At 37.4% G+C, this 14,023-nt stretch overlaps 2 protein-coding genes across 2 annotated transcripts in view; one reads left to right on the top strand and one right to left on the bottom strand.

The window, feature by feature from the left end:
* DIAPH1 (diaphanous related formin 1) overlaps positions 1 to 14,023 on the top strand; it is an 87,669-nt gene that overhangs the window by 59,948 nt on the left and 13,698 nt on the right. Inside the window, exon 17 of the mRNA XM_074313689.1 lies at positions 10,530 to 10,628. Within this exon, the coding sequence (XP_074169790.1) occupies positions 10,530 to 10,628 (99 nt within the window). The remainder of the gene's footprint in view (positions 1 to 10,529; positions 10,629 to 14,023) is intronic.
* On the bottom strand, positions 4,720 to 5,496 carry LOC141567199 (X antigen family member 5-like). The gene is made up of 3 exons (XM_074312739.1): positions 5,428 to 5,496; positions 5,030 to 5,164; positions 4,720 to 4,905 (listed from the first exon to the last, which is right to left on the bottom strand). The coding sequence occupies exons 1-3, from the start codon at positions 5,494 to 5,496 to the stop codon at positions 4,720 to 4,722; spliced, it is 390 nt and encodes a 129-aa protein (XP_074168840.1).

Here is a 14,023-nt window from a genome sequence, read left to right as displayed (position 1 = left end):
TGTCCTTTAAAATTTGTTGAGGCTTGCTTTTACCCAGCACGTGGTGAATTTTGGTAAATGTGCTATGAGCATATGAAAAAAAGTTGTATTTTTTTATTGTTGTATGCCTTGTTCTAATATATCAATTAGGTCAAGTTTGTTATGTGTTCAGATTTTCTATATCCTTTCCAAGTTTTTATCGCTTGTTTTGTTAGTTATTGTACAAAAGAGTTTTAATTCTTCCACTATGGTTATGGATTTGCTCTTTTCTTCTTTTAGTTCATTTTTGTACTTTATATATTTTGCAACTAAATTATTGCTGTATTTATATTTAGAATTATTATATCTTCCTTGTGGGTTGACCCTTTATCATTATGAAATGTGTCTGTTCAAGGCAGTAGTATTATTAGAGATGAAGTCTTTCTGTTATAAGTATAGCTGCACCAGCTTTCTCTTGGTAAGTATATCTTCTTTCACTATTTCACCCTTAACATTCGTGTCTTTATTTAAGGTGTGTCTCTTGTAAGCAGTTTATTTAGTATGTGTTTTGTAAATTCAGTCTGATGATCTTAGTCTTTTCACACTTCAATGTATTTAATCCATTTGAGTTGATATATACCATATTGCTGTTTGTTTCTGTTTGATTTTTCTAATTTACATCCTTTTTTTCTGTTCTTGGCTTTTTATGGATTCATTAAAACTTATTATTTCACATTTCCCCTATTCCTAATTATACTTTTTTTTACTATCCTTTTGGGAAATTATAACATGCATGTTTGATTTACAATCTAATACAAATTATAACTTTTACCACCCTCCAGATAATGCTAGAATTTAACATTTTAACTATTTACTACATACCCTCTTTTTGAGTTATTGATGTCATGCATTTTAATTCTACATATGTTTTAAACTTCAGAAACATATTTGCTATTATTTTGTAATATCAATATTCACTTTAAAACACCTTTGTAGTGTTTTTCCTTCCTACCTACACTTCTGAATTTTCTTTTGGTATACGTTTTCTTCTGCCTGAAAAAGTACTCTCTTAAGTACTTATTTTAGTTCAGTTACTCTCTGTTTTTGTCTGGCTATATCTTTATTTATTTCACCTATGTTTTTGAAGGATATTTTTTGTTTTCCTCTATTTTAAAAAACAACTCCACTGTCAGTGTTAACTGTTGTCCATTTGAAGGTAACATATTTTGTCTCCTGCTACTTCGAGAATTTTTCCCGCCTGGTTTTTAGCAGTTTTACTGTGATGATGATGTACCATGGTGTGGTTTTCTTTGTATTTATCCTTGGGGTTCTCTGAGCTTCTTGAGTCTGTATGTTGAAGTGTTCATCACTTTTGGAAAGTTCACAGCTATTTTCTCTTCAAATATTGCTTCTGTCCAATTTCTGTTTTTGTTTTTTTAATTATTGGCATTTTATTTTGCTTTCAAGTTCAGTGCCAGTGACTGTCACAGTTAGCACTTCATCTTATGTATATGTGTGGGGTTTTTCTTGTTTGTTTTCTTTGTTATTTTTAGTATTTTACTCTACGCATTTACTTTCTCTGTCCACCTGTCTAAAGCTTCCCTGTGAGACTGAAATCCTGGGACTCCTCCCCTGCTCCAAGTCACATTTAATAGTTAATATCTCTCTCCCCAGCTTTATTGAGGTATATTTAATATATAAAAACTTGCACATATTTAATGTATACGTTTTGATGAGTTTGGACATATGCATACACCTGAGATATTACCACTACAGTCAAGATGATAACATTTCCATCACCTCCAGGAGATTTCTCTTATGTCTTCTATTTTTATTTTTATTTTTATGGTAAGAACACTTAACATTAGATCTATCCTCTTAAGTTTTTATGTGCATAACACCATATTAACGGCTTCTGTCCAATTCTTTTCTTTCTGGGCCTCCAATTATACATATATTGGATCTTTTCACATGTCTTTACACTCTTTTTTGTTGCTTTTCATCTTCTATATCTGTGCTTTAGTTTGTATCATTTTTATTGACCTGTCTTCCAGTTCACTAACTTTATTGTGTCTCCTGTTAAACCCATCTATTGAACTCTTAATTTCAGTTCTAATAATCTTTAATTCTAACTAGAATGCCCAGTGACTTATTTTTTTTTTAAATTTTACTTCTCTTGTGAACTTCTCCATCTTCATCTATTTTTATTTTTCCCCTGTATACTTGAACATGTTAACTAAAGTTACTTTAAAGTCCTTGTTGGCTAGTTCCAGTGTCTGAATCATGCATGGGTCTGTTCCTATTTGCTTTATTCTCACTAGACAGATGAGTGATCACCTTAATCCAGTCAGGGAGTAAGTTGTGCCAAGGCTTGTGGTTTTGGAAAGGCTTGATCTATCCCTGGTTCACCTTGTTCCTAGAGTGTAGGCTTTCTGGGGCTTCCAACTGCAAGCCTGTGGTTTTCACCTTTACTCTGAGGATGTAGCCTTTTGGGTTCCCAGCTAATGAGGAGTCTCATATGAGACTTTCTCCGTATTAGGCAGAAACTGGACCTTGACCCCTGTCCACACAGAGCCATCAAACTGTCATTGGAACAGTGCTTCAGTGTTTTGCTTACCTCTTGGGAGCAGTTCATCACCATGTTGTCAGCTCTTCCATGCTTTCAAAGTGATGTTTTAAAACATTACACCAGCGTTTTAAGATGTTTTCCATGGGATATTTGGCCCCATTACTGGAAATGGAAATTCTCATTTCTTTTCATATTTTATATGATGATTTGCACCACATTGAAAAATTAAAATTTCATGTAATTAAATTAGTCTGTCTTTTACTTTATACCATCTTGAGTTTGTGTTTATTCTTAGGAAAGTTTTCATTTATTCAGAATTATATTGTATTTCTACTTTTAACATTTAGATGTTTAATGTATCTGGAATTAATTTTTGTGAATAGCGTAAAGTTAGGATCTAACTGTTTTCCTTCAAAATGGAGAGCCAGTTGTTCCAGCACTGTTGATTAACACAAGAAGTCAGCAAACTATGGCCAACCCCTTTTTGTTAATAAAGCTTTATTGGAACACAGCCATACCCGTTTGATTACATGTTGTCTATAACTTATTTCATATTGCACCAACAGAGTTGAGTAGTTGCAACAGAAACTATATGGCCCACAAAGCCTAAAATATTCACTTTCTGGTCATTTAAGAAAAAGTTTACCAACCCCTGCATCATCCTTTTTTGCATTGATCCCGTTTCTACTTTAGCATGTACGAAATGTTTCATATTTATTTCTGGAATCTCTTCTACTTCTTTATTTATTATTAAAAACGTCATGTGTTTTTTCAGTATCACTCTTATAATTATTATAGCCTTACTCTACTGTCTTTTATTGGTCTTGAAGATACAGTATGTTTAGTTAGGTTTATTGAGGTATAATTTGCATATAGTAAAATTTATCCTTTTTGTGTGTACAGTTCTTTGAATTTTGACAAATGTATGCAGCCATATAACTATCTCAATCAAGACAGATAACATTTTCATCACTCTTAAAAAGTTCTATCCTTCCCATTTGTCCATCCTCTCTCCTCACTACCAGGCCTGACAACCGCTGATCTGTTTTCTGGCCCTAGAGTTTTGTCTTTCCCAGAATGTCATATACATGGAATCATACACTGAGTAGCCTTTTAAGGCTGTATTCTTTCTCCTAGCATAATGTATCTGAAATTTGTCCATGGTGTTGTATTCATGTTCATTCCTTTTTATTGCTGAGTGGGATTCCATTATATCCATTCACTGGTTGATGGACATTCAGGTTGAATCTAGTTTTTAGCAATTATGAATAAAGCCAATAGAAACATTTGCATACAAAATTTTGTCTGGAGATACATGTTTTCATTTTCTTGGTCAGATACCTAGGAATGGGATTGTTGGGTCATTGCTGCAATAAGTGTATGTTTAACTGTATAAGAAAGTGGCAAACTGTTTTCTAAAGTAGCTGTACCATTTTTTTTTCCATTTCCACTAGCAATACATGAGAGTTGCGGGTGCTTGGCATCCTTACTAGCACTTAGTATCACCCGTTTTATTTTTTAATTTTAGTGATTCTAATGGGTTAGGCATTATACTTTTAATTCCTGATTAATTTAATTCCTAGTACATATTCCTAATGACTTAATGATGTTGAGCATCCTTCCCTGTGCTGACTTACCATCTATGTGTCTTCTTTGGTGAAGTGTCTGTCCAAATCTTTCGCTTGTTTTTAAAAATTGGATTGGTTGTTTTCTTATGGTTGAGTCATGCAAATATTTTATATGTTCTGGATACTAGTCCTTTATCAGATACATGTTTTGCAAGCATATTTTCCCAGTCTGTTGCTTGTTTGTTCATATCTTAACCATATCTTTCAAAGAAGAGTTTTTTATTTTGATGAAGTCCAGTTTGTCCACTTTTTCTTCTCTCCCCTCCCCTCCCCTCCCCTCCCCTCCCCTCCCCTCCCCTCCCCGTAAACCTTTATTGAGAGAATTTTAACAGTCAAATAAGTATCCCACTTAACAGTTTGCATGATTTCAGTTCATCTTCCTTTAATCCTGTGCTTTCCCTTCCCTTGCTTCTGGCATGTAAGTGGTTTCTAGTTTTGGTAAAAACCTCCCCCTTGACATCACACCATCTCTGCCCTCACTCTCAGTCTTGGCTGAGCCAATTCCTGGATATCAGCGTCCGGGTCAGGCCCTACTTCTGACGTATGAATGGATTCTAGTTTGGGTCAAATATCCTCCTTGACATCAGGACCATCTCTGCCCTCATCCCCAGTGTTCAGCTGAGGCAGGTCCTGGAGACTGGTTTCCTGGTCAGGCTCTGCTTCTGGCACTTCACTGGGCTCTAGATTTGGTAAAATCTTGCCCTTGATATCAGGACCATCTGTGTCCTCACTCCCCGTCTTTGGCTGAGCCTGTTTCTGCAGAACAGCTTTCGGATCAGGCCCTGCTGCTGACGTGTGAAAGCGCTCTGAGTTTGGTAAACTCTCCCAGTGACATCAGGACCATCTTTGCCCTTACCCCCAGTCTCTGGGTGGCCAGTTCCTGGAGATGAGCATCTGGGTCGTCAGGCCCTTGAACTTCAGGTGCTCCTTCATCTTTTTTCTCTTGGTAAGTTGTAATATCCTGACTCTCAGTCGGTGGCTCCTCTTGAGGTTCTTCATTGCTGGGCAACTGTAGGTCCAGCGGGCTTGATAGAGTCTTGATCTTCTAGTAGTGCTTCCCATATGGAATCGTGATCTTACATACTCACTCAGATATCACACAGTTGAGTCTCATACTAGCGAGAAAGAACACTTGTATGTTTTTTTTATTATTTCCTATTGCTGTGTAACAAATCATCACCAACTTAAGCTTAAAACAATGTAAATTTATCATCTCACTGTTTCCCTGGGTCTGGGATCCAAGTTGGATGGATCCTCTGCTGAAGGTCACACCAAACTGAAATGAAGGTTCTGGTTGGATCGCACTGCTTTTTGGAACTTGGCGTCCTCTTCCAAGCTCATGGGCTGTTTGGCTGAACCCAGTTATTTATAACTATAGAACGTAGATTTCTGTTTCCTTGCTGGTCATCAACTAGGAGCTGTCCTGAGCTCTTAGAGGCTACGACCATTTCCTGCCACGTGGCCTTCTCCACAGTGTGGCAGTTTACTTCTTCATGGACAGCAAGAGAGCATCTTCTGCAGCTTCGAATCTCTGACTTCTCTTGTCTGATCTGAAGGACTTCCCAGAGTAGGTCAGGCCCACTCACACTCAAGAAGGGTTGTATACAGTGTGTGTGCAACTTGGGGGCCAACTTAGGATTCTTCCTACTGCATAGTTTGTACTTTTTTGTTTCTAAGAAATCATTGCCTACCCCAAAGTTGTGAAGGTTTTTCCAATTTCTTTTAGAAGATTAATAATTCTAGGTTTTCCATTTAGATCTGTGGTCCATTTGAATGTATGTGTGTATGTATATGTACATGCACATTTATTTATTTGAGATATATAGTTCACGTATCATAAAATTCGCCCGTAAAAGTGTACAATTCCATGGGTTTGTTTGTTTGTTTGTTTTGTATATTACAAATTGGTACAACTACTGCCACTCTCTAATTCTAGGACAGTCTCATCACATACAAAAGGAACCCTGAATCTCTTAAGCAGTCACTCCCCACTTCTTCCCGCACCTTAGCAATCACTGAGCTACTTTCTATCTCTATGAATTTGCCTATCTTGGATATTTTGTATTAATGTAATCATATGTGCACTTGTGTCTGGCTTTTTCACTAATCACATGTTTGTAAGGTTCATGTTGTAGCAGGTATCAGTACTTCATTCCTTTTCATGGCTGAATAATATCCCTTTGTATAGGTACACATTTTGTTTTTCTCTTTATCAGTTGAAGGTCATTGGATTGTTTTCACTTTTGGGCCATTATGAATAATGTTGCTATGAACATTTTCCTTTTTTTAAACTTTTTTTACTGAACTGTTTGAGATAAAATACTGACATCATGGCCTTTTACCCCTAAATTCTTCAGCATGCCTGCCTCTCCCAAGTACATGGACATTCTTTTTCATAACCACAGTACAATGATCACATTTAGAAAATTTATCATTGGTATACTACTGTTATTTAATATAAAATCCATACTCAAATTTCACTGGTTTAATTAGTGATTTTAAACATCTGAAACAATTACCAATTGTTTTATTGAGATTAAATTCACATAACATAAAATTAACTATTTAAAGTGAAAACTTCAGTGACATTCATAAAATGAAGTGGGAAGTGTTCCCTCTTTTTTTGTTTTCTTAAAGAGGTTGTATAAAATTGGCATTAAAATTTCTTTAAATGTTTGGCAGAATTCTCTAGTGAAACCTGGGCCAGGAGATTTCCTTCTCAGGAGCCTTATAATTATGAATTCAGATTTTTAAGTGGTTTCAGTAGTATTTGAGTTATCTATTTTATCTTGGTTGAGTTTTAGTAGTTTGTAGTTTGGCCCATTTCTTGTAATTGTCCGATTCATGAGTACAAAGTTATTTATGGTGTCCCCTTACTATCCTTTAAATGGCTGCAGGATCTGAGGTGATACTCCATTTCATTCCTAATATTTCATATATGTCTTCTCTCTTTTTATCTTTGTCAGTCTTTTTAGAGGTTTATCTATTTTATTGATTTTCATGGCTCAGGATATGGTCAGTCTTGGTGGATGTTCAATGGGCACTTGAAAAAAATGTTTATTCTATTGTTGTTAGGTGACATGTCCTACATATATATGACCCTGTTGATTGATTATACTGTTCACTTCTATATCCTTTCTGATTTTCTATCAAGTAGTTTACCCATTACCAAGAGTAGGGCGTTAATGTCTCCAAGCATTATTGTGGCTTGGCTATGTTGGTGTCTTTTTTCATCTCTTAGTTTTGTTTCTTATATTCAAGTCTCTGTTGTTTGGTACATACACGTTTAAAATTGTTAAGTCTCCCTGGTGGATTGATCCTTTAATCGTTATGTAATGTCCCGCTTTATCTCGTTATTTTCTTTGCTCTGAAGTCTACTTCCGTGATAGTAATATGGCCATTCTGCTTTTTTTTTTTTTTAAGTTAATATCTGCATGGTATATCTTTTTTCAGCCTTTTACTTTCAACCTACCTGTATCTTTGTATTTCAAGTAAGCTTCTTATAGACAGCATATCGTTCAGTCTTGTTAATCACTCTGCCAGTGTTTGATATTGTCTCAGCATAGTGATGCTATCAGCTAGGAAGGCCTGGAGTACTCACTGAGCCAAAACAACTCCTGGCAAGCCCCCAGAAACATTTCCCCCACCAGAGCCAGTGTTGCGACTGAGCCATACTGGCCCTTGTGGTTCTTAACGATTGCACGATGCACCTCAGCAACAACCATCAGGCAACTTTGAAAAAGCAAGGTTTATTCCTCACAGGTCCTGACATGGCACTCCTGGGGCCACACAGTGTGGTCACTAGGAGAGAGAGAGAGGGCGACCCTGGGGTTCTGCCTTTATTGGGGATGAGGTGGGTGCCTCAGGTTTCACGGGTTCCCTCTTTATTGATGAATGGAAAACCAGAGTGGAAATTAAAGCATGGGAAGCGAAAGAAGGGTCCCTCAAATGGTTAGTTATCTAGGTCACCCAAGGCTTTCTATTTAGGTTGGTGCAAAAGTAATTGTGGTTTAAAAGGTTAAAAATGCAAAAACCGCAATTACTTTTGCATCAACCTATAAAAGGGGAAAGTGTGTGTTATTTGTATTTGTTTTCTGTTTATTTCCTATTTCTCTTCTTTTCACTTCCCTGTAGTTTCTTTCAACATTTTTTTAAAGATTCCATTTGGTTTATTTATAATTCCTGAGCATATTGCTTTGTACAGTTTACTTAGGTATTGCTCTACGTATAACATTATACATACATAACTTTTCCTAGTTTAATGATATTGATGTTTTTACCAATTCGAGTGAAGTGTAGAAACTTTATTTCCCTTTAGGTCCCTTTAGCCTTCCTAGTTTTTAAATATAATACTTTTACTTTTCTCCTTCCCTAAGTTTTTGTGATACAGTCTAGATGTTTGAGTCTCCGTTTTTATCCGACTATGCATAATTTTCTTTTTTTCTATACTGTCTGTTTTCACCTACTTCTCTGATTTTATCTCCTGATCTCCCCCCTTCCTCCATCTACTGTAGCCCTAATGACGTTTTTGCTTTTCCTTCAGCACACTAGGCATGCTCTTGTCTCAGGCCTTTGCATTTGTTGTTCCCTCTGCCTGAAAAGCTTCCCCCTTGTCCCCCAGATGTTCATGTGGCTTGATTTGTCACTTTCTAAAAGATCTTTACTCAAATGTCATATTCTCACTAAAACCTTCCCTGAGCAGCAGCCCCCTAAAGTTGTAATCCATCTCCCTATTAAATTCCCCCTATTTTCTTCTCTTCATAGCACTTAATGACCATCTAATACACTGTTTTATCTATGAACTCGTTTATTGTCTATTTCTCTTTATTGGAATATAAGTTCCATGAAAGCAGGAATCTTTCTCTGTTTTGTTCACTGTTTTATTCCTAGAGCCCAGAACAGAGCCCAATAAGTATTTACTTAGGTACTCAATAAGTATTTATTTAAATAACTAATCTTCATGTTTTTAGCATTTTCCGTCTTCAAATTGGGCCTGTGAGGCCAAAGGTGAATTTTTTATAGTTTTTCTGTACTTTTTGCCATGAAACTTTCTTTTTTGTTTGCTTTATTTCTTATTTATTTGTACCAGATAATACTATTCAGATGGTTTGAAATTTAAATGATATTATATTTGTATTGAAAAGTATTCCTTCCATATCCATACTCAGGGACCCCATTCATCTCCTCAGAAGCAGCTAGCTTTGTCAGTTTCCTTGACACTCCTTGCAGAGATATTCCCGTATGGCTCTAAAAATGTTGAAAGCAAGTTACACAGAATATTTTACAATTAATGTCTGTCCAGAAACAGTTCCTGTTTCCCTTTCTATCTACTGCCCAACTCTCCTCATAGCCAGAATAACCACTTCTGGTGAATGTTACTGTCATGCTAACTGCTCTTGAAGGTCAGAGTCTAGGTAGGATGGGAAGAAGCATTCACACTTGTAAAGTAACACAGGTTTTCAAAAATCAAGATGACACATATAAAATTTCACAAAGCATTGAATAATTAATTTTTTTAATGAGGTATAGATAACAAATACCATGAAAATTAGTTCAGCTAATTGGGGAAAGCTTCACAGCAAAAGAAGAATACATTGGCTTTGGATAGTCTGAGGAGAGTATTGTACCTTCTTTGTTAGCACCAGTATGATATTTAAGCAGTAAGATCCTGCTAGGAATATATTGTTATGCCATACCAAAGTCCTCATCTTGTGAAGAAGAGACCCTATATACTTATGACAAAGTCAGGGAGAGGACTTACAATAAAGAAGTATAAGAATCAATAGGGATTTAGAGAGAGAGATCACAGGCATTTTGGGAAATCAAATATAAAATCAAAAATTTTATAGGAACTCATGTTCAAGATGAGCTTGAAAGATAAATAGGATTTTTAATAGGCACAAAAAGATAACACGGTGGAAGACTCTAATGCAGCCAAACTATAGCCCTGAGACTGACCACCTGTTTTTGTGGATAAAGTTTTATTGGAACACAGCCACGTCATATATGTATTGTCTATAATTGCCTTCATATGGCAGAGTTGAGACAGACCATAGTGTCTGCAAAGCCTAAAATATTTATTCTCTGGTCCTTTACAGAAAGTTTACTGTTTCCTGCAAGTAGATAGGATGTAGGTGGGAAAGCATTATTGATAACTATTAAAGAAAATAAAATGAGATATGTATTATAGTTGGAGGGGACAGTCAGCAATAGGAGGCCGGTGGTTAAAGAGGAGGTGCACCTTGCAGGAATATAGTGGGGAGACTGGTATTAACAGAAAGGAAGCGAGGGGTCTTTGGGGCTGGGACAGTAGCTCAGTGAGGCACAGATGTGGCTTTTCCTTAATCATGTTTTTCTGATCTTTCTCTCTCTAGCCAAGAAGGATCAGGAAGGTGGAGAAGAAAAGAAATCTGTGCAAAAGAAAAAAGTAAAAGAGTTAAAGGTGTTGGATTCAAAGACGGCCCAGAATCTCTGTGAGTAACTCTGTAATCCAAACTACTTGAAATGTGAAGGAGTTTTTCCAAGAACTTAATTCTGGTAGATCCAGAAACATTGATTTGTTGAGGTCCTGCTCTATGCCAGGCATTACATAGCGAATTGCCAGTATCTCATTTAATCCCTTCAATAGCACGGCAAGATTGTTAGTATATAGTTTTATGGCAAGGAAAGAGAGGCTAAGACTTTCAAGAATTTGCCTAGTTATGTAGCTAGTAAGAGACAGGTCTAGGGTTTGAACCTTGGATGTTCTTATTTCAAAGCCCTTATTTTCTATGGCATCCACAGAAAATCTGCCACAAATATTCTAGCTATTGTACATTTCCTTCTTTCTCACTGTCTTTTAAGTATTTCCTTTAAATGCAGGCACTGGTTTGACTTCAATTAAATCTAAATAACCTTGTGGTTTAGAGTAAATAATGTAAATCCTGGACTTCTGAGAGTAGGATCAGTAACTCCAGAGTTCTGTTCTGAACTTGCTACCTATACTCATAACTCTGATTGATGGCAGAATTTCAGATCAGAAACTCCTCTGCAAAATTGATACAGGTAGTACTTACTTGATGATCAGGATGTATGTTCATTCTCTGTTCATTTCAACTGTTGCTCTCCCTAATATTATAGATTTAAATATTTGCTCAACAGATATTTGAGGATCTGTCATGTTGCAAGCTCTGGTAGGCACATACGAGGCTCATGTTCCAGAGATGAAAGGGTATATCGTCCATAAGACCCACTCACAATCTTGCAGTGTGGCTGTTGTTCCCATTTTTCCAAATGAGAAAACTAAAATTCAGCTGTTATGACTTAACCGAGGTCACACAAGGAATGAGTGCACAGCCCTATAAATAAAGTCAGTGATAGAATGAGAACAGGAAGCCTTTACATGATTCTTGGCTATGTAATCTCAGACCAATGACAACAAATATTACTAAATAGTGTCTGTGGGTAAGTCCTTGTATGGAGACTAATCTGAGATAATTCCTCTTCTCAAGATTCAGTTCTGGGAACATAAAACGTGAGTAATTGTTATTTTGGAAAATGCTACAAGATGGTGGGGTAGTGCGTTGTTATTTCCAGTTGAGTGATACGATATGGACAACAGAATCCAGGAAAAGAATTGAGATTAGTTTAGGGTAGGATGGTCTAAGAGATGTAATTTAGTGATTCAAAGATCATTAAGTGCCTTTTCTGTGCTGGGGATACAAAACTGAGTGAGGCGTAGTCCCTGTCCTCACGAACCACACGTCCACTGGAGACAGAAAAATAAATAATGGTAATAGCACATAGGATGCATGAGCGCACTAGGAAAGGGGTCATTTAAATCAAGTCGGGGGCTTATTGGAGGAAGCACATCCTAGAGATCATTCTAAAGGAGGTACTGCTTACGCTGTGCTGAAAGAACTCTTAATAGTGAGTGAAGTGAAGGGTGAAGGCTGGCTTGTTTCAGGCAGGGATCAGCGTGTAGACGGCACAGAGGCCTGGATAACATTGGACGGTTCTCGAACTGCAAGTTGTTAAGTATAGCTGAGGAAAGGCCGTGTGTGGGGAAGTGGCGGAGGGGAGAAGCTTTCGAGGAATAAATAGAGGCTAGGTCATAACAAATTCTTGTAGGCTTAGGCTAATAAGTACATATTTTATCCTGAAAGCTGTGCAAGTTAATGAAGGGATTCTAATCAGGAAAGTGAATAATACAACCCTATGTGATTTGGGGGGAGACTATTTCAGCAGTGATTTTTGAGGCTGCATTGCTAGGGCAGGGGAAGGCAGAGAGATGAGTTATGTCATGGTCAGAGGGAATCAGGGCCTGAGATTAAAGTAGTAAGAATGAATAGGAAGGCAGGAGATAATAAGATGGAATTAATGGAACTTAGTGATTAACTAAGGGGATAAAGGAGACGTTTTCTTGGGTTTAGATCTCGCGGTAGAGAGTGGTACCATTTACTGAAATAGGAAAACCCAGCAGGAGCAGATTCTGTCTTTTGTGGGAGAAGTGGAAGGTAGTGGACATGAGTGAGAGGTGGCAGGGTGGTGGGTAGAAATGAGTGACTTAATTTTAGGATAGAATTTAAGATGCCTGTGGGACTCCTCCAAAAGGATGGGTGTATTAGGCATTTGGGTATAGAAATCAACAGGAAGGTGTGGTTGGAGATAAGAATATCGGAGATAGCATGTGAGTCATAATTAAAGCCATGAGATTGCTTTGGAGGCCTCAAATATTTAATGGGGAAGTCAGAAAAGGAGGGAGACCTCAAAGAAAAGGAGCAGCGATAAAAATAGTAGGAAATAGTCCTAAGAAGTGGGAGTAGTCCATAGTATTGGATGAAGACGAGCCAAGTAAAATCAGGATAGGAAAAGTATCTTTTGGATCTGGCATTAGAAAATCAGTAGCCAAGGCAAGAATAATTTCTGTGCAGCATAGGTGTTAAGAACAGAGGCTCTGGAATCCATTTGTATTTAAATCTTGGCCCCAACCCTTACTAGCAGTATGACCTTGGATGGGTAGTTTAACTTCCTGAAGTATTAGTTTCCTTTTCTGTCAAATGGGGCTAAGAATACACACTTACAGGATATTATGAATAGGGTTAAATGAGATTATGTATGTAGATTGTGTTTAAGGTATTATATCTCACATGGAGTAGACACTCAATAAAGTGAAGAAAAGAAGGAAGTTGGTAATTAGAGAAGAATATTGGGTCAAGGAGGGTTTTGTTTTTTGTTTTTTGTTTTTTTTTAAGATAGAAGAAACTTGATTATGTGTATATGCTGAAGGGAAAGGTCCTTAGGGCCACCAGATCTGTTGAAACATGCGGAAAAGATGAGTACATGGGTATAGTTGCTGATGAGCTTACAGACATGTTGACACAAGTTTTCTTCTAGATAATTCCAAAGTAGTCCTTACCCAAGCCTTTTCTTGTCTGGCTCCTTCTGAGCCCCCTAATGCTCAGTGTATAATTGGCATAAGGGAAAGCTTAGCAAGTCGTTTAACCAATGGCTTCAGTTTTTTTCTGCAAGATCTTAGAACAAATGCAGAAGTGATGGAACAGTTGGGAGAATGGGGGTCTTTTGGTAGAGCCGCAAAGACGGCCTGGAGAGCACGGGTGAGAGACACTAGAAGGGTTACTAGGCAGCACTGAGGCCCCGGCTATCATCGGCGCCACCTCAAAGTCATAGATTCCAATCTGCAGTTAGTAAGAGTAGGGACATGAGAGGGCTGGAGGAGAAGAAAATGAGAGAAAAAGAATAGGAATAGGAGAAATGGGAGCAATAGGAGAGAGGGAAGTGATAGACGGTAGAGTCTAGGTTAAGTAGAGAAGGCAAAGTGGAGCGGATACATTCAGAGAAAATGGAATGGTCAGCACTCTTGCCAGAG

Source organism: Rhinolophus sinicus, linkage group LG10 (genome assembly GCF_036562045.2).
Source record: "Rhinolophus sinicus isolate RSC01 linkage group LG10, ASM3656204v1, whole genome shotgun sequence".
Taxonomy (NCBI): Eukaryota; Metazoa; Chordata; class Mammalia; order Chiroptera; family Rhinolophidae; genus Rhinolophus; species Rhinolophus sinicus.
This window is presented reverse-complemented; position numbering and strand designations above follow the sequence as displayed.